The sequence below is a fragment of the Pelophylax lessonae genome (assembly GCF_965119305.1).
Source record: "Pelophylax lessonae genome assembly, chromosome: 1".
NCBI classification, from domain to species: domain Eukaryota; kingdom Metazoa; phylum Chordata; class Amphibia; order Anura; family Ranidae; genus Pelophylax; species Pelophylax lessonae.
Window position 1 is genome coordinate 34392372 of NC_138768.1, and position 21096 is coordinate 34413467.

The 21096-nt window shown below is 45.4% G+C and overlaps 1 protein-coding gene across 1 annotated transcript; it reads left to right on the forward strand.

The window, feature by feature from the left end:
• Positions 1-5841: 5841 nt before the first annotated feature.
• Positions 5842-20479, forward strand: LOC309554669 (14 kDa phosphohistidine phosphatase-like; the record flags this gene model as incomplete). The annotated part of the gene is made up of 3 exons (XM_082256378.1): positions 5842-5980; positions 14453-14577; positions 20233-20479. The coding sequence occupies 3 exons, from the start codon at positions 5842-5844 to the stop codon at positions 20320-20322; spliced, it is 354 nt and encodes a 117-aa protein (XP_082112504.1). The 3' UTR covers positions 20323-20479.
• Between the last annotated feature and the right edge of the window lie 617 nt (positions 20480-21096).

Consider the following 21096-nt stretch of genomic DNA (forward strand, 5'->3'; position numbering starts at 1 on the left):
ATATGTTTGTATTGTCGATCGATTTACATGTTTGGGAGAAGATTACAATTAGATGTTGGAAAGACTAAAAAGATTGTTTGATGCACCAAACACCTAACAACCCTACCGATTGATCGATCAGAAAAATTGCAAGAAAATTGATCGGCTTTGCCTGAAATCAAGTTGATGGTACAGTACGTCATATGACCTCCTGGGCTTTGAGTGAGGATATCTGAATGATGATATAAAGTAAAAGTCCAGCGCTAAATACAATATACAGTATCTCACAAAAGTAAGTACACCCCTCAAATTTTTGTAAATATTTTATTCTATCTTTTCATGTGACAACACTGAAGAAATGACACTTTGCTACAATGTAAAGTAGTGAGTGTACAGCTTGTATAACAGTGTAAATTTGCTGTCCCCTCAAAATAACTCAACACACAGCCATTCATGTCTAAACCACTGGCAGCAAAAGTGAGTACAACCCTAAGTAAAAATGTCCAAACTGAGCCCAATTAGCAATTTTCCCTCCCCGGTGTCATGTGACTCGTTAGGAATACAAGGTCTCAGGTGTGAATGAGGATCAGGTGTGTTAAATCTGGTGTTATCGCTCTCACTCTCTCATACTGGTCACTGGAAGTTCAACATGGCACCTCATGGCAAAGAACTCTCTGAGGATCTGAAAAAAAGAATTGCTCTACATAAAGATGGCCTAGGCCAGTGATGGTGAACCTTGGCACCCCAGATGTTTTGGAACTACATTTCCCATGATGCTCATGCATTCGGTAGTGTAGTTGAGCATCATGGGAAATGTAGTTCCAAAACATCTGGGGTGCCAAGGTTCGCCATCACTGGCCTAGGCTATAAGAATACTGCCAAGACCCTGAAACTGAGCTGCAGCACGGTGGCCAAGGCCATACAGCAGTTTAACAGGACAGGTTCCACTCAGAACAGGCCTCGCCATGGTCCACCAAAGAAGATGAGTGCATGTGCTCAGCGTCATATACAGAGGTTGTCTTTTGTAAATAGACGTATGAGTGCTGCCAGCATTGCTGCAGAGGTTGAAGGGGTGGTGGGGTCAGCCTGTCAGTGCTCAGACCATACGCCGCACACTGCATCAAATTGGTCTGCATGGCTGTCAACCCAGAAGGAAGCCTCTTCTAAAGATGATGCACAAGAAAGCCCACAAACAGTTTGCTGAAGACAAGCAGACTAAGGACATGGATTACTGGAACCATCTCCTGTGGTCTGATGAGATCAAGATAAACGTATTTGGTTCAGATGGTGTCAAGCGTTTGTGGCGGCAACCAGGTGAGGAGTACAAAGACAAGGGTGTCTTGCCTACAGTCAAGCATGGTGGTGGGAGTGTCATGGTCTGGGGCTGCATGAGTGCTGTCGGCACTGGGGCGCTACAGTTCATTGAGGGAACCATGAATGCCAACATGTACTGTGACATACTGAAGCAGAGCATGATCCCCTCCCTTCAGAGACTGGACCGCAGGGCAGTATTCCAACATAACGACCCCAAACACACCTCCAAGATGACCACTGCCTTGCTAAAGAAGCTGAGGGTAAAGGTGATGGACTGGCCAAGCATGTCTCCAGACCTAAACCCTATTGAGCATCTGTGGGGCATCCTCAAATGGACGGTGGAGGAGCGCAAGGTCTCTAACATCCACCAGCTCCGTGATGTCATCATGGAGGAGTGGAAGAGGACTCCAGTGGCAACCTGTGAAGCTCTGGTGAACTCCATGCCCAAGAGGGTTAAGGCAGTGCTGGAAAATAATGGGGGGTCACACAAAATATTGACACTTTGGGTCCAATTTGGACATTTTCACTTAGGGGTGTACTCACTTTTGTTGCCAGCGGTTTAGACATTAATGGCTGTGTGTTGAGTTATTTTGAGGGGACAGCAAATTTACACTGTTATATAAGCTGTACACTCACTACTTTACATTGTAGCAAAGTGTCATTTCTTCAGTGTTATCACATGAAAAGATAATAAAATATCTACAAAAATGTGAGGGGTGTACTAACTTCTGTGAGATACTGTATGTATAGAAGTGAAAATCAATAATCACAAAAGTGCATGAGAAAAAAAAATCAATAGGTGAGTCCATAATAATTAAAATGTGTGAAGAAGATTGGAAAACCAGAGGAGAAGCCGAAGTGTTCTGATTCCAATAATCATCGGTGAGATAGAACCCAGCACCAACAGTAAGGGTATATGCGCTCACCAGAAAATATGGACCCAGATACCTTTTAGTAAATTGGTCAAACAAGCCATGTGATCCTCATGGGTAGGTGGAATCCAATCTTGAGGAACGATCGATCAGGCTGTGTCTGTATGCTGCAGGACTATGATGGCTTTGTCTCCCAGCAACAAACCGATATGGAAAACAAGCCAGAGTGCACACACACAGTGTAAAACTGCTTCAAAGAATTTATTTAAAATGATCAAAAACACTTACAAGCATCTGCGGGTAACCAGCATTAAGCATGTGAAGTGATTACAGACAGAAACATGCGAACCGACGCGTTTCGTCAAATGTGAATGATGGGTGCAGCGCCAGATTCTCTGCTGCTTACCGCCACCAGGAGACTGCATTCCACCTACCCGCACAGGGATTACTACAGGATACTATCTACTCCATTTACACTTTAAAGTTCCATATACTTTCAAGAGTAAGACATACCTGTATCTTGAATACAACGCCCCTCTGGGGACCATCCTTTGGGATCCTCGTGGGAATCATTGGTGGGGAATGGTCGCATTTGCCATGGAATGATGCTATGTACTCCCATTATTGCACTATTCTCCCTAAGTCCTGGCAAATTTATCTTGTTTCTTTATATACCCTCTGGTCTTATTAGTGTTGTAGCAGTCCTTCATTGGATGCACAACAATTCCAGTGTTTTTTAACACAGTGGCTATATACATAACATGGATTGGCATGACTGCCTGAGATGCATTTCCATTGACCTCTGAAAAAGTTCGAAACGCGTCAGATCACTAGTTGGAAGTCTCATGCTGTTCATTCCAATGTATTGTAAATGGTTTTTTTTTTTTTTTACATGTTTTTTCTAGGGTAATTTGTACAATATTAATAAAATTATATTTATGCTTTACTAAGTTTACTCAGTGATGGGTTATTGCCTAAAAAGTCCCATGTCCAAGGGGAATTCTTTTCCAGTTCAGCGCCAGATTTAGATCATTTTTTGTGCCAACAATTCCCTGCAAAGTAAGAACAATCATAGTGTCTGTTCAGCCGTGTGATTGTTCTAACAGGCGGCGGGAGGGGGGCGTCTACCGACTCGCCCATGCGATTGGTGAGCCAGAGAAGGAACCCGCCGGCAGCGGAAGTTCACTATAGAGAATACCAAGAACCAGATGGTCCCAAGCAGTCTCTATGACTCTCCGAGGCCTGGGCATGACACTATGACGTCAGGTCCGGCCTGGCAGTTGTAAATACTGCAGTGTATTTGGCTGGAAAGCTGAGATCTTTTTTTTTTTTGTCTCTAGCTTTTCAGCCTAGAGGAGAGATGTGGGGTCTTATAGACCCCCCAGATCTCTCCATAAAGAGGACCTGTCATGCTTTATTCCTATAAGCCCCCGTTCACACTGGGGCGACGCTTCTTCGCCGGGCGACCTCACAGGTCGCGGCGCGCTGCTCGCCCTGCGACCTCGGAGCGGCCGGCACGGACTTCATAACATTGAAGTCTATGCAGGTCGCTCCGGGTCGCCCCAAAGAAGCTCCGGACCCTTTTTCTAAGTCGGAGCGACTTGTGTGAACGGGGGCTTACAAGGGATGTTTACAAAAATTTAAAGGGAAAGTGTAAACATAAAAAAAAAAAATAAACACAACAAAAAAAAAAAAAAGTAAAGTGCCCCCGTCCCCACGCGCTCGCACGCAGAAACGAAGGCATACGTAAGTCACACCCACATACGTAAACTGCGTTTAATCCACACATGTTAGGTATCGATGCGAACGTTAGAGCAAAGGCAACAATTCTAGTACTAGATCTCCTCTGTAACTCTAAACTGATAACCTGTAAAAAAACTTTAAAGTGTTGCCTATGGAGATTTTTTAAGTACCAAAGTTTGGCGCCATTCCATGTGTGCGCAATTTTAACCACTTGTGGACCAGAAGAATTTGCCCCCTTAATGACCAGGCAACTCTTTGCAATACAGCACTGCATTACTTGAACTGACAATTGCGCGGTCGTGCAACGCTGCACCCAAATAAAATTGACGTCCTTTTTTTTCCCACAAACAGAGCTTTCTTATGGTGGTATTTGATTACCTGTGCGATTTTTATTTTTTGCGCTATAAACAAAGAAAATAGCGACAATTCTGAAAAAAAAAAAAAAACAATATTTTTTACTCTCTGCTATCTCTGCTATATAACATTCCCAATAAAAAAAAAAAAAAATTACAAATCAAATTTTTCCATCATTTTAGGCCAATTTGTATTCTGCTACATATTTTTGGTAAAAAAAAAATCCCAATAAGCGTATTTTGATTGGTTTGGGCAAAAGTTATCGCTTCTACAAACTAGGGGAAAGATTTATGTCATTTTTATTTATTTTTCTTTTTTTTTAGCGAGACTGCGACATTGCAGCGGACAGATCGGACCCCCCTAACTGACATTTTTTACACTTTTTGGGGGACCAGTGACATTACCATAGTAATCAGTGCTAAAAATATGCCCTGTTACTGTACTAATGACACTGGCAGGGAAGGGGTTAACACCAGGGGCATTCAAAGGGTTAAATGTGTCCCCTAGGGGGTGGTTTCTAACTATGTGGGGGGACCTGTGTTCCTAAATAAGAGGAGCACAGAATTCCTGTGTTCATAACTGACAGAATGGTGGTCTGCCGTGTGTACAACAGCAGACCATTGTTGTCTCCACGGGGAGCGATCGCGGGTGCCTGGCGGCAATCTCATCTGCTGGACCCGCCGATCAACTTCACCTATGGTGAATGGGCATGTGCACGCCCCCTCTAGCGGTCCCGCAAAGCGACTTACAGGTACGTCGTTTAGTGGGACAGAGCCAACCTGCCGCAGTAAAACTGCGGCCACCGGTTGTTTAGTGGTTAAAGTGTGACATTTTTACTCGACGTAACATCATCTTTCACATTTTACAGCAAAATTGGGCTAAGTTTAGTGTTTTGCTTTTTTTTTTTTTACTACATGAAACAGTTTTTTTTCCCCAAAAACAGTTGCAAACGACCATTTTATTCTGTAGGGTCTCTGCTAAAAAAACAAATATAACGTTCGAGGGTTCTGAGTAATTTTCTAGCAAAAAAAAATGATGATTTTTACATGTAGGAGTTGAGTGCCGGAATTTGCCTGGGGTGGAAGTGGTTAAATCCCATTGTTTGATGGTGTGAAGGATCGTTCGATCTGATCGTTACATCTATGGTCATCATTAGTCACATCAAATGACGACGTTGCTACATGTGTTGCCTTGGGTGGAGGTTAAGGGGTTAACCCAGTGTCAGGTTAACTAGTTTAGGAGGATTATTACGGTCAGGTGAAGGGTTAAGTTTTAGGATAAAGTTCTTTTTTTTTTTAATCCAGTTTAAAGGGAATCTGTGAAAAAGGAACCACGAAACGCTGTTCTCCATCTGGGATACGGCGTCCGGGGCTGTGAGGGTAAATAAAAAGACGGGATGACTTCTATAGATCTACTATGTGAGGGCAGAGCTGCTTCCACCAGAGCCTAATCACACAGGTGTTTTATTTTCTGGCCCTGTCCCTTTAATGCCACCTCCTATGAAATTTGGCAGGCGTGCTATAAATAGAAGTCCCTCTCTGGGCTCCTCCCCCCTCCTCTGTAGGGATCCGGAGCTGCCATGGCTGAGCTGGACTCGGTGGCCGAGGTGCAGATAGACCCGGAGGGGGTGTTCAAATATATTCTCATCAGGGTGAGCGCCGGCCAATCAGAAGCCCACCGAGATGTGGTCCGGGGGACAAAGAGCGCAGAGTACCACAGTGAGTGGAAACGGGGAACTATAAGATGTATAGACGTGTGCTCAGACAATGGGGGGGTCTGCGCCATGCCAGGGGACAATCAACCTGTCCTGGATTATCTAATGCCATCCATTATATACACCGGACATCTATATTTCTGTATGTTTGACATCACACCTCCCTGTATACAGTCTTCTTATAGATTTCCTGCTTCAAAGTCTCTTATATGCAGATCCTGCCAGTGGCGGCACTTCCTGTCGCAGGCCGACCCGGAGATCCTGCCAGTGACAGCACTTCCTGTCGCAAGCTGACCCGCAGATCCTGCCCATACAGGCACTTCCTGTCGCAGGCCGACCCGGAGATCCTGCCCTTACTGGCACTTCCTGTCGCAGGCCGACCCGGAGATCCTGCCCTTACTGGCACTTCCTGTCGCAGGCCGACCCGGAGATCCTGCCCTTACTGGCACTTCCTGTCGCAGGCCGACCCGGAGATCCTGCCCTTACTGGCACTTCCTGTCGCAGGCCGACCCGCAGATCCTGTCAGCGGCGGCACTTCCTGTCGCAGGCCGACCCGCAGATCCTGCCAGCGCTGGCACTTCCTGTCGCAGGCCGACCCGCAGATCCTGCCAGTGAGGGCACTTCCTGCCGCAGGCCGACCTGCAGATCCTGCCAGAGATGGCACTTCCTGTCGCAGGCGGACCCGGAGATCTTGCCAGCGACGGCACTTCCTGTCGCAGGCTGACCTGCAGATCCTGCCCATACAGGCACTTCCTGTCGTAGGCTGACCCACAGATCCTGCCCATTCAGACACTTCATGTCGCAGGCTGACCCGGAGATCCCTCCAGCCACGGCACTTCCTGACGCAGGCCGACCCGGAGATCCTGCCCTTACTGGCACTTCCTGTCGCAGGCCGACCCGGAGATCCTGCCCTTACTGGCACTTCCTGTAGCAGGCCTACCCGCAGATCCTGCCAGCGGCGGCACTTCCGGTAGCAGGCCTACCCGCAGATCCTGCCAGCGGCGGCACTTCCGGTAGCAGGCCGACCCGCAGATCCTGCCAGTGAGGGCACTTCCTGCCGCAGGCCGACCTGCAGATCCTGCCAGCGACGGCACTTCCTGTCGCAGGCGGACCCGGAGATCTTGCCAGCGACGGCACTTCCTGTCGCAGGCTGACCTGCAGATCCTGCCCATACAGGCACTTCCTGTCGTAGGCTGACCCACAGATCCTGCCCATTCAGACACTTCATGTCGCAGGCTGACCCGGAGATCCCTCCAGCCACGGCACTTCCTGTCGCAGGCTGACCCGGAGATCCTTCCAGCCACGGCACTTCCTGTCGCAGGCTGATGACCTGCAGATCCTGCCCATACAGGCACTTCCTGTCGCATGCTTACCTGGAGATTGTGTCTGTAACGGCACTTCCTGTCGCAGGCTGACCCGGAGATCCTGCCAGCCATGGCACTTCCTGTCGCAGGCTGACCTGCACACAGGCTATTATAATGTATGTGTGCTGTGTGTGAAGGGTGATAATGATTTCCTGTTGGAAGCTGACAACGCTAAGCTGCTGACTCAGTTCTCCATGAGACTGCCTGTCTGTTCAGCAGAATGCATGCACAGACCTGCCAGCCCCAGGGGCCAACTCAAGGAAGACATACAGCAAGCTGATGCTGATTGGGGGAGGAGCAGGAAGTGCCGCTACTGGCAGGATCTCCAGGTCAGCCTGCGGCAGGAAGTGCCGCTACTGGCAGGATCTCCGGGTCAGCCTGCGGCAGGAAGTGCCGCTACTGGCAGGATCTCCGGGTCAGCCTGCGGCAGGAAGTGCCGTTACTGGCAGGTTGTCTGGGTCAGCCTGCGGCAGGAAGTGCCGTTACTGGCAGGTTGTCTGGGTCAGCCTGCGGCAGGAAGTGCCGTTACTGGCAGGATGTCTGGGTCAGCCTGCGGCAGGAAGTGCCGTTACTGGCAGGATCTCTGGGTCAGCCTGCGGCAGGAAGTGCTGTTACTGGCAGGATCTCCAGGTCAACCTGCGGCAGGAAGTGCCGTTACTGGCAGGATCTCTGGGTCAGCCTGCGGCAGGAAGTGCCTTTACTGGCAGGATGTCTGGGTCAGCCTGCGGCAGGAAGTGCCGTTATTGGCTCGATCTCCGGGTCAGCCTGCGGCAGGAAGTGCCGTTATTGGCTCGATCTCCGGGTCAGCCTGCGGCAGGAAGTGCCATTACTGGCAGGATCTCCAGGTGAGAAACTTTGTAACCGTTTCACAAAAATGATGTGCTTTAGAAAAAAGTGAGGCATGATGCCAAACATAGTGCTACTCTTCTTTTTCTTTTCTTTTTTTTTTTTTAGTGTTTCAAGAATAACTAAAAGCAAGATTTTTTCTTTTTAGTTTTGGACAGTGGAGAGGGATTAGAACCCCTGTCGGTTTTCATTGCTTTCTGTGTCCCCCCTCTCTATTTGTCCTGTTTAATGTGATCACCAAAAGCGAAGGGAAATCTTCCAATGAGGACACTAGTTCGGGTGACAACCAGGGATTTATCACTTCTGAAGGTTTAACTCCCTGTATATATTTTTCCTGTTTCAGCTCTGGGACAGGAAATGAAGAAAAATCTCCCCAATGAGAAACAGATGGCAAAAATGGGGGGGTTTATAACCCTCTTACTCTATTCAGAATGATAAAAAAAAAGTTTTGCCTATAGTACCTTAGGCTCCAGTCACACTAATGCAATTTTTTAATGCTTTTTGGGACGGGACACCCCCCCCCCCCTTTTCGGGACGTGACACCCCCCCCCCCCCTTTTCACAGGCTGATTGAGGCTTTCAATCAGATGGAGGTCCCTCCCCTGTACCCATCTTTTCTCTTGGTGTCAGGAAAACTTGTCAGAAGTGATTCATGCAGATAGCAGATGAATGAGGCAGCAGACAGAAATGACACTTAGAGCTCTGGATTGGAACAAGTACACACTATAGAAGGATGTGCTTTGTTCATATCTCATGTCTAACTACTTTAAATCCCAGAAGATTCCTTATTCACCGTTACTGAAGAGAAGTCGGCATCCGCTAGGCTGGTACTTATTACTATTCTTCTTTTGCAGGGTGTTTATTTAAAATATATATTTTTTTTATTTTTTTTTTTTCTGGTGACAATGTTGCCTTTATAGCTACCAGTATACAGTAGATATAATAAGTCTGCACACCCCTGTTAAAATGTCAGGTTTCTGTGATGTAAAACAATGAGATGTAGCGCTACCCCCGCAGGAGCCGCTTGAGTATGATTGGTTTCGTACTCTGCCTCTCAACTCCAAGAACAAGCTCCGCCCCTCTGGCACATCTGGCAATAGTGTAAGTGCAAGACCAATGAAAACACACACGTTATGATAAAAATGTTTTTTACTATAAAGTCTCTGTGTAAAATAACAGACAGTAATAGTGTATTCTTGAATGAATTCGCAATCACTGAGATCAAGAGCAATATAACTCAATGTATTATATCAGACTGATTCTAGGGGATTCCATAGTTGCCAACATTTAAAGAAAAAATTCCAGGGACACTTTGCAGCACAGCTATCAATTACCACACCCACTTCCCTGAAGCTCCACCCACTCTGCATAATTAATCTCGCCTATTTATCAGATTATAGAGTCTACTCAATATAGAGAGAATTACAGGAAATTAAAAAGGGAATTTCAAACTTAAGGCCACAGTAGCGGAGTTGGAATAATTCTCCCATTCAGCTGCACTACTTCTGCGTAACATTTATGGGCAGCCTGATTAACCACTTTACAACCGGAGGATTTTGCTGTCTTCCGTCCAGGCCACTTTTTGCGATTCGGCGCTGTGCGACTTCAACTGACAATTGCGCGGTCGTGCGACGCCGTACCCAAACGAAATTTACGTCCTTTTTTTCCCACAAACAGAGCTTTCTTTTGGTGGTATTTGATCACCTGTGCGATTTTTACTTTTTGCGCTATAAACAAAAAACGAGCGTTTATTTTGAAAAAATAACAATATTTTTCACATTTTTTTATATGAAATTCCCCCCAAAAAAGATGTAAAAACCAATTTTTTTAAAAGTTTTTGGCCAATTTGTTTTATGCTACATATGTTTGGTAAAAAAAATCGCAATAAGCGTATTTTGATTGGTTTGCGCAAAAGTTATTGCGTTTACTAACAAAGGGAAAGATTTCTGTCATTTTTGGTGTTTTTTTTTTTAACGCGTAATGGCGGCGATCTGCGATTTTTTTTTTTTGCGGGACTGCGACATTGCGGCGGACAGACCGGACCCCTGACTGACATTTTTGACACTTTTGGGGGTACCAGTGACATTACTGCAGTAATCAGTGCTATATATATGCACTGTTACTGTAAAAATGACACTGGCAGGGAAGGGGTTAATTTTATTGGAGAGGGAGGGGTTAATGTATGCCTGGTGCTTACTGACGTGTAGGGGGGGAGGTGACTATGTGATTCATGGACAGATTGGATGTCCAGCTATGCTGAACAGTCCGATCTGTCACTCCCTGTCACTATGGAGATCCGCCCGCTGTGTTTACACACAGCGGGCGGATCTCCAGACTCGATTCCCTGACGATCGGGTAAGAGCAGCGGCGATCGCCGCTGCTCCTCCCCTGGCCCGACTCCCGCTGTGAATGAAAACAGCGGGAGCGAGCCTCCGGCGGCGCGCAAGCGCCGCCCAGAAGGGGGATTGTCCAGTCACGTTAATACTACGTGGCTGGACGATAACGAACCACTCTGCCGCAGTAGTATTACTGTGAGCGGTTGCAGAGTGGTTAACAGGCGCTTCCAGTGACAATATAAATTACCTGGGACAGGCTCCTATTTGCAGGGACTGTCCCAGGAAAAAAGGGACAGTTGGCAAGTATGGGATTCCTCATCCGTGAACTACCCCAGAAGCAGAGATGAGCACTTAAAACAACAATAAATCACAATATAACAGTAACACAAACTGGGTGACCTCTACTCAAATTAGCGCTATGAGTCCAGGCAGGAGGAGCGCAGAAGGATGACTTTCTTCTATGTCAGACTTCTCTCTTCTCTCCCCTGACACCACAGGCCCAATCACCAACATTGTACCCAATTCAGTGCTAAGTGACTTAACTCCTAAGTCAGACTACACTGCACATACACTACATAGACAGAGCCCTGAGCATGTGTGTGCGTGCCCATATGGCACCGGTAACTTCAGTCCCTTGGAAGAAGGGTGAGGCCTTGTATCTTCGGCTACCACTTTAAGTTGGTGCACTTAGAACTCCTGCTTGGCAAAATGTAACTGTGGTATAATGACAATATCCGGGATAGCAAGGCAGACGCTGTGACTGCTCCAACGGGGGCTTCAATAAGACCCAGGTTCTGACAAGTGAGGGCAAAGTGAAATAACTGTGTGCAGTTTCCTTGTTTCCTGCAGGTGGGTAAGTGCCCTCTCACCAATCTTGCGGTCAGGGCCCAAACGAATATCCTGGAACAGGCAGGCTCTTCTGGTAACCCGATTGGTCACCTCACACGGAAGCGATTCACTCAGCCGATGCAGGTGCATCTGGACAGGCACCCGGGATCCCCCTTTAATCAGGCTGGATGTCTGGAGCACAGAAAGGGACTTACCTGGGAGGCAACACCTCTCCCCTAGGTCCAGTCTCTTCTCCCTACCTTTTGGTGACTGAGTTTGCCCCAGCAGATAAGATGGTGTACTTCATCCCTTCCTTGCCAGAGAATCCAGGGGTTTGTAGTTCTATCCCCAGTGATAAGAATGGATCCACCTATTTTGGGAACTACACATCCCAGAGTTCTTTGCAGCTCTTCAATCCTCCCTGTATTAGCTAGTTCCTTCTGAAAATGAGAAACAGGGGAGGGTTCTAAGTGTCTGTGACTTCCTCTCACTCACTGCACAGTGAGAAATAGAGGGGGGGGGGGAATTCCCCCCGCAGGTGCTGGCAGGCACTTTGTCCCTTCAGTGAGAGCCTTGGTCAGCCTGGCACGGAAACACATCCCCCCACCAAAGAACCTTTGGTCCTCCAAAGGCAGTAACAGTCCTTAACCTGGTACATGCGAGGCGCCCGCTACAGAGACATAGATAAATGATTTCAGAACTTTTTCCACCTTCAATGTGTCCTATAAACCGTACAACTCATTTGAAAAACAAACTGAAATCTTTTAGCGGGGGGGTAAAACTAAAATAACTTTGTTGCATAAGTGTGCACACCCTCTTATAACCTGGGGATGTAGCTGTGTTCAGAATTAACCAATCACATTCAAACTCATGTTAAATAGGAGTCAGTATGCACCCGCAATCATTTATATTGCCTCTGATTAACCCCAAATAAAGTTCAGCTCTTCTAGTAGGTCTTTCCTGACATTTTCTTAGTTGCATCCTACAGCAGAAGCCATGGTCTGCAGAGAGCTTCCAAACCATCAGAGGGATCTCATTGTTAAAAGGTATCAGTCAGGAGAAGGGTACAAAAGAATTCACAAGGCGTTAGATATACCATGGAACACAGTGAAGACAGTCATCGTCAAGTGAAGAAAATATGGCACAACAGTGACATCACCAAGAATTGGACGTCCCTCCAAAATTGATGAAAAGACCAGAAGAAATCTGGTCAGGGAGGCTGCCAAGAGGCCTACAGCAACATTAAAGGAGCTGCAGGAATATCTGGCAAGTACTGGCCGTGTGGTACATGTGACTACAATCTCCTGTATTCTTCATATGTCTGGGCTATGGGGTAGAGTGGAAAGACGGAAGCCTTTTCTTGCCAAGAAAAACATCCAAGCCCGTCTAAATTTTGCAAAAACACATCTGAAGTCTCCTAAAAGCATGTGGGAAAATTTGCTCTGGTCTGATGGAACCAAGGTTGAACTTTTTGGCCATAATTCCACAAGATAGGTTTGACCCAAAAAAAACACTGCACATTACCAAAAGAACACCATACCCACTGTGAAGTATGGTGGTGGCAGCATCATGCTTTGGGGCTGTTTTTCTGTAGCTGGAACAGGGGCCTTAGTAAAGGTAGAGGGAATTATGAACAGTTCCAAATACCAGTCAATGTTGGCACCAAACCTTCAGGCTTCTGCTAGAAAGCTGAACATGAGGAGGAACTTCATCTTTCAGCATGACAACGACCCAAAGCATAAATCCAAATCAACAAAGGAATGGCTTCACCAGAAGAAGAATAAAGTTTTTTGGAATGACCAAGCCAGAGCCCAGACCTGAATCCCATTGAAAATCTGTGGGCTGTGCACAGGAGAAGCCCTCGCAATCTGACAGATTTGGAGTGTTTTTGCAAAGAGTGGGCAAATATTGCCAAGGCAAGATGGGCAATGTTGATTGACTCATACCCAAAAAGGCTTAGTGCTGTAATAAAACCAAAAGGTGCTTCAGCAAAGTATTTTAAGGGTGTGCACACTTATGCAACTCTATTATTTTTAGTTTTTTAATTTTATTTCTCCCCCCCCCCCCCCCACCTAAAAGATTTCATTTTTTTTCAACTGAGTTGTATAGTTTATAGGGCACATTAAAGGTAGAAAGGTTCTGAAATTATTTGTCTCATTTTTTTACATCACAGAAACCTGACATTTTAAGAGGGGTGTGTAGACTTTTTATATCCACTGTATATGTAATGACTACACACACTTTGCGTTAATTTCTTTACTTTTTGCTATAATTACGTTAATTTTATTATGCATTATTTGGGTTTATATTCCAGCACAAGTACCGATATCTTCATTTAGGGTGCATTGGGTCCTGAGCAGGCGGTGATTTCTGTGAAACGCGTAGACCATGCAGTATATACTCACACTTTCGTTCTGAATAATACCTGTAAATTAGGTTTTCAAATCCTTTTTTTGTACATGTATGAAGTTTTAGGGACCATGGATGTCCTGCTGTATTTAACCACCTCCCTACCGGCCACTGTATATATACGTCCTGCATTTAAAGCTAAATACCGGTGTTATGGCAGCAGATAGCTGCCATAACCCTGGTGTTTTTTTTAAACTGCAGGCGATCGGCTTTCCAATAAGGGTGGTCCCAGTGGTGGATTCACTGCGAGATCACCCTCCAGGATGGCAGAAGAGGTGCCCCCCCCCCTCCCGCCGCGTCCCGGTCCTTTTCCCCGCTTACCGGAGCGGGGAAAACGATCGGGTCCCGGATCCTCACAGACAGGATGTCGAGTGAGGGCAAGCTTGCCCTCACTCGACTCTATTGTCTTGGAGGACCGGAGCGACGGCAAACGTAGTTGCCTAGCAACCGACTTAAAGGTCCCTTTTTTTTTTTTTTTTTTTTATTTCTATCTTTTTTAGTGTACTTGTGAGATCTGAGGACTTTTTGACCCCAGATCTCACAAAAAACAGGTCCTGTCGTGCCTATTTCTATTACAAGGAATGTTTACAAAAAAACACGGCTCAACTGGCTATTTTTTACCACCCCCAACCGCAAGTGTCAACTTGTTATGGCGTCCCACACTACAAACTCAGACTTTCTGCCTTCTCCGTAGATCACATCTTTGACAAAGTGAACCCTGAGATGCAAGCACTGGGTCTGCAATGTAAATGCCTTGGAGGAGGGAAGATCGAACACAACAGCGCGGAGAAGAAGATCCGGGTGTACGGCGAATCTACTGTACGTATGTTTATGGCTGTACTGCCGTGCATGCTAAAGCAATATAAAAGGGGGTGTGTGCCCATGGCACCCAAACATGCATACACGCTCATCAAACGCAGCAGACCCCCAGAATAAAGAATGTGAGCATGCATTTTTTAAGACAGGTGTGTGTTGTTTTGTTTTTTAGCCTGTATGTGGACATTGATGGTCCCATATGCATGCGCACAGGGTGTGCCAGGTGTGCCTAGGCACACCCTAATCACCCATAGTTGCCAACTGTTTTGAATGACATGCACATTCATTTGGACAAATCTCCTTTCCTCTACCTCCTCCCCCAGCAGTTTCAGGAGGACTGCAGGAACATTCCCAAGATGGACCCTGCCTCCTCCTTGCTTTCTTCTAGTACTGCAATTAAGTTTGAGTGGGCAGGATGGGGATATGCCCGGCCTCAGAGGCTGCGCCCAGCCCGCCTTCTTCTGGTTGTGTGTCGTGTGCACTGAGCGGAAGAATTCAAAAGGGAGCATGTGCTCAAATTATATACAGTATTAAAATATACATATTGCTCAAAAAAATTAAAGGAACACCTTTTAATCAGAGTATAGCATAAACTCAATTAAAATCCTGGAATATTGATCTGGTCAGTTAAGTAGCGGAGGGGGGTTGTTAATCAGTTTCAGCTGCTTTGGTGTTAATGAAAAGGTGCACTAGATGGGCAACAATGAGACAACCTCCAAAACAGAAATGGTTTTACAGGTGGAGGCCACTAACATTTTTTTTTTCCCTAGTCATCTTTTCTGACTGTTTGTCACTAGTTTTGCATTTGGCTAGGGTCAGTGTCACTACTGGTAGCATGGGACGATACCTGGACCCTATAGAGGTTTCACAGGCAGTCCAACTCCAGGATGACACATCAATACGTGCCATAGCCAGGAGGTTTGCTGTTTCTCCCAGCACAGTCTCAAAATCATGGAGGATATTCCATGAGACAGGCAGTTACTCTAGAAGAGCTGGACAGGGCCGTAGAAGGTCCCTAACCCATCAGCAGGACCGGTATCTGCTCCTTTGTGCAAGGAGGAACGGGATGAGCACTGCCAGAGCCCTACAAAATGACCTCCAGCAGGCCACTGGTGTGAATGTCTCTGACCAATCAGAAACAGACTTCATGATGGTGGCCTGAGGTCCTCTAGTGGGCCCTGTGCTGACTGCCCGGCACTGTGGAGCTCAATTTGCCATTGAACACCAGAATTGGCAGGTCCACCACTGGCACCCTGTGCTTTTCACAGATGAGATCAGGTTCACCCTGAGCACATGTGACAGATGTGGAAGGGTCTGGAGAAGCCATTGAGAACATTATGCTGCCTGAAACATCGTTCAGCACGACCAGTTTGCTGGTGGGTCAGTGATGATCTGGGGAGGCATATCCATGGAGGGACACACAGACCTCTGCAGGCTAGACAATGGCACCTTGACTGCCATTAGGTATTGGGATGAACTCTTTGGACCCATTGTCAGACCCTACACTGGTGCAGTGGGTCCTGGGTTCCTCCTGGTACACGACCATGCTCTGCCTCATGTGGTGAGTGTATGTAGCCAGTTCCTGGACGATGAAGGAATTAATACCATTGAATGGCCCCCACGCTCGCCTGACCTAAATCCAATAGAAAATCTCTGGGACATTATGTTTTGGTCCATCTGATGCCGACAGATTGCACCTCAGTCTGTTCAGGATCTCAGTGATGCCCTGGTCCAGATCTGGGAGGAAATACCCCAGGACACCATCCGTCTTCTCACTAGGAGCATGCCCCGATGTTGTCAGGCATGCATACAAGCACGTGGGGGCCATACAAACTACTGAGGACCATTTTGAGTTGGTGCAATGAAATTTCAGCAAAATGGACTAGCCTGCTGCATCATTTTTCACTTTGATTTTCGGGGTGTCTTTGAATTCAGCCCTCTGTAGGTTGATCATTTTTAATTTCCATCAAACAATATGGCATCCTTTCCTTCCTAACACATTACCCAGTCCATACCAGTATAGATCCTAACACATTACCCAGTCTATACCAGTATAGATCCTAACACATTACCCAGTCCATACCAGTATAGATCCTAACACATTACCCACTCCATACAAGTATAGATCCTAACACATTACCCAGTCCATACCAGTATAGATCCTAACACATTACCCAGTCCATACCAGTATAGATCCTAACACATTACCCAGACCATACCAGTATAGATCCTAACACATTTCCCAGTCCATACCAGTATAGATCCTAACACATTACCCAGTCCATATCCGTATAGATCCTAACACATTACCCAGTCCATATCAGTATAGATCCTAACACATTACCCAGTCCATACCAGTATAGATCCTAACACATTACCCAGTCCATACCAGTATAGATCCTAACACATTACCCAGTCCATACCAGTATAGATCCTAACACATTACCCAGTCCATACCAGTATAGATCCTAACACATTACCCAGACCATACCAGTATAGATCCTAACACATTACCCAGTCCATATCAGTATAGATCCTAACACATTACCCAGTCCATACCAGTATAGATCCTAACACATTACCCACTCCATACAAGTATAGATCCTAACACATTACCCAGTCCATACCAGTATAGATCCTAACACATTACCCAGTCCATACCAGTATAGATCCTAACACATTACCCAGACCATACCAGTATAGATCCTAACACATTACCCAGTCCATACCAGTATAGATCCTAACACATTACCCAGTCCATATCAGTATAGATCCTAACACATTACCCAGTCCATACCAGTATAGATCCTAACACATTACCCAGTCCATACCAGTATAGATCCTAACACATTACCCAGTCTATACCAGTATAGATCCTAACACATTACCCAGTCCATACCAGTATAGATCCTAACACATTACCCAGTCCATACCAGTATAGATCCTAACACATTACCCAGTCCATACCAGTATAGATCCTAACACATTACCCACTCCATACCAGTATAGATCCTAACACATTACCCACTCCATACCAGTATAGATCCTAACACATTACCCAGACCATACCAGTATAGATCCTAACACATTACCCAGTCCATACCAGTATAGATCCTAACACATTACCCAGTCCATATCAGTATAGATCCTAACACATTACCCAGTCCATACCAGTATAGATCCTAACACATTACCCAGTCCATACCAGTATAGATCCTAACACATTACCCAGACCATACCAGTATAGATCCTAACACATTACCCAGTCCATACCAGTATAGATCCTAACACATTACCCAGTCCATATCAGTATAGATCCTAACACATTACCCGGTCCATACCAGTATAGATCCTAACACATTACCCAGTCCATACCAGTATAGATCCTAACACATTACCCAGTCCATACCAGTATAGATCCTAACACATTACCCACTCCATACAAGTATAGATCCTAACACATTACCCAGTCCATACCAGTATAGATCCTAACACATTACCCAGTCCATACCAGTATAGATCCTAACACATTACCCAGACCATACCAGTATAGATCCTAACACATTACCCAGTCCATACCAGTATAGATCCTAACACATTACCCAGTCCATATCAGTATAGATCCTAACACATTACCCAGTCCATACCAGTATAGATCCTAACACATTACCCAGTCCATACCAGTATAGATCCTAACACATTACCCAGTCTATACCAGTATAGATCCTAACACATTACCCAGTCCATACCAGTATAGATCCTAACACATTACCCAGTCCATACCAGTATAGATCCTAACACATTACCCAGACCATACCAGTATAGATCCTAACACATTACCCAGTCCATACCAGTATAGATCCTAACACATTACCCACTCCATACCAGTATAGATCCTAACACATTACCCAGACCATACCAGTATAGATCCTAACACATTACCCAGTCCATACCAGTATAGATCCTAACACATTACCCAGTCCATATCAGTATAGATCCTAACACATTACCCAGTCCATACCAGTATAGATCCTAACACATTACCCAGTCCATACCAGTATAGATCCTAACACAATACCCAGGCCATACCAGTGTAGATCCTAACACATTACCCAGTCCATATCCGTTTCGATATCCAGCATGAGATTTTTGTCCATTGAGATCTGATGTGTTTTCAAAGTGTTCCTTTTAATTTTTTTGAGCAGTGTACATACACTCTAACACACACACACACACACACTCACACACACATGGTCATTTGAACTTTTGGGTGTGCATACCTATGGATGGTCCACTAAAAAAAAAAAAAACAATGCATGCCAAGTGCACAAGTTTAAGGGCCCATTCACCTTTGTGCTTGGGGAAAGGCACACTAAAATGTGTTAACGAGTGTTACCACAAAGCATCACTTCACATGTGTTGCATTGTGGCGCCAATCATTATAAATGGAACCCCAATGCATTGTACAGTAAATTCCAACACATGACAGACTATGGTGTGCCACAACGCTGCATAACCAAAAAAAGGATCATAATGAATAGACTGATTTAACACATTTGCAAAATTGAACACTATAGTGTGATTGGGCCCGCAGTGCACATTTAAAAGGTGAATACAGTATTAAAACAAGCTGCAGCGCTGCTAGAGATGTAGGCTGTTTTTGCTATACATGTTAGTGGCTTGTCTGTCATGCTGATCCAAAGAATTCAAGGCTTTCTTAGACACTGCCTCTGAGATTTTCTGACTTCACTTGCTACATGCTTAAAGTGGTATTAAAGCTAAAAGCAGACATTTATTTTATTGCAGCTAAGCAAATTCTTAGATGGGATTGCTGCATTTGTTTTGGTTTTTTTTCTAGGCTTTCTTTCCTTTATTTTCACCTGACAGTTTTAGTTTTTTTTTTTTTTAACACAATAGTACATTTTTATTGCAAATTAAGTTAGGCTCCTTTTCACACGGTCCGCTGTCCTGTGTGGACCGTTCTCTGCTCAGCAGGGATCGATCCGCCGATCCCCCGCTGAGCAGGCGGATGACAGCTCCGTCTCCGCACTGTGTGCAGAGAGGGAGGTGTCAGAGCCCCGCTGCTCTCTATTGGGTTCTCATCCGATCCCATCCCCTGGACGGATGGAAAATATGGTTTCCATCCGTCCGGATTTCATGGACCGGATCAGATGCGGATGGCAGCGAGTATCAGCGGACATGTCACAGCTGACATCCGCTGCCCCATAGGGATGCATGGAGGATCCGATCAGGTCCGCCTAAAAATCTGACGATCGGATCGGATCGTTCGTGTGAAAGGAATCCTTACAGGTACAAAAAACAAACCGTACATAAGAACAAGGCAATGACTAACCAAGTCATAAACATTTTGGTATGTGAAAGCCCAAGGGCAAGCATAAATCCAGCTTGAAGAAAACCATTATTGCAGTAGGAATAATAAAACAACTACAAAATGTTTATTTTTTTGTTTTGTTTATTTTTTTGTTTTGTTTATTTTTTTGTTTTGTTTATTTTTTGTTTTGTTTATTTTTTTGTTTTATTTTGTTTTTTTTTTTTAGTTTTTGTTTTGTGTTTTGTTTTTTGTTTAGTTTGTTTATTTTTGTTTGTCCTCATGCACTGATATGAAAAAAACAGATTTTTTTTTTTAATTCTTCCTAGGGATACGGCAGAGCAGATCACTCCGTCACAGTGGAAAAACTCAGACACGCCTACAAGGACTATGAAGTGGTGTGGGAGGACAAGAAGTGACACCGCCCCTGGCTCTCTGTCCACCATACCATGTGCCTGGCAGAAGTGAGACCTTCAGCACCACTTTGCCTGCAATTATTTCTAAACATTGTATAAAGATTTACATAAGAAGTTAAACATTGATCATGTTAATAAAATGAACAGTGAGAATGATTTATCCTTGGATCTTGCTTGTTTCACCTTCAGTCTTCTGCCCACATCTAGAACAGGAATGACAATGTTACCTTCTTCATAAAAGAGTGACAATGTTACCTTCTTCATAAAAGAATGACAATGTTACCTTCATAAAAGAATGACAATGTTACCTTCTTCATAAAAGAATGACAATGTTACCTTCATAAAAGAATGACAATGTTACCTTCTTCATAAAAGAATGACAATGTTACCGTCATAAAAGAAGGCAAAGAGATCATCACACCACTGCCATGCATATATCAGAATTGTTCTCTGCCAATAGAATTGTCATTTCTGTTTAGTTAGTCTTCTGATCCAAACAGGACAGCCAAGTTGGAGACCTCACATTTCTCAAAGGCAGTTAAAGTGTCACTAAAACCACATCATAAAAACTACCAATAAGGCTCCGTTCACATTATAGCGTATGGATCACGGGCAGAACCGCCGCGGTTCCGCCCACGATCGGGAGATTATTGCAAATCGCGGGACGCCTGTGCGTTGCCCGTTGATTTGAAATAGACCCCCAAACGCTGAGCGATGTTGCCGCGATTTCCGCCTGCCGAATCGCGGTAACATCGCGCAAAAAAAATCGCGGGACGC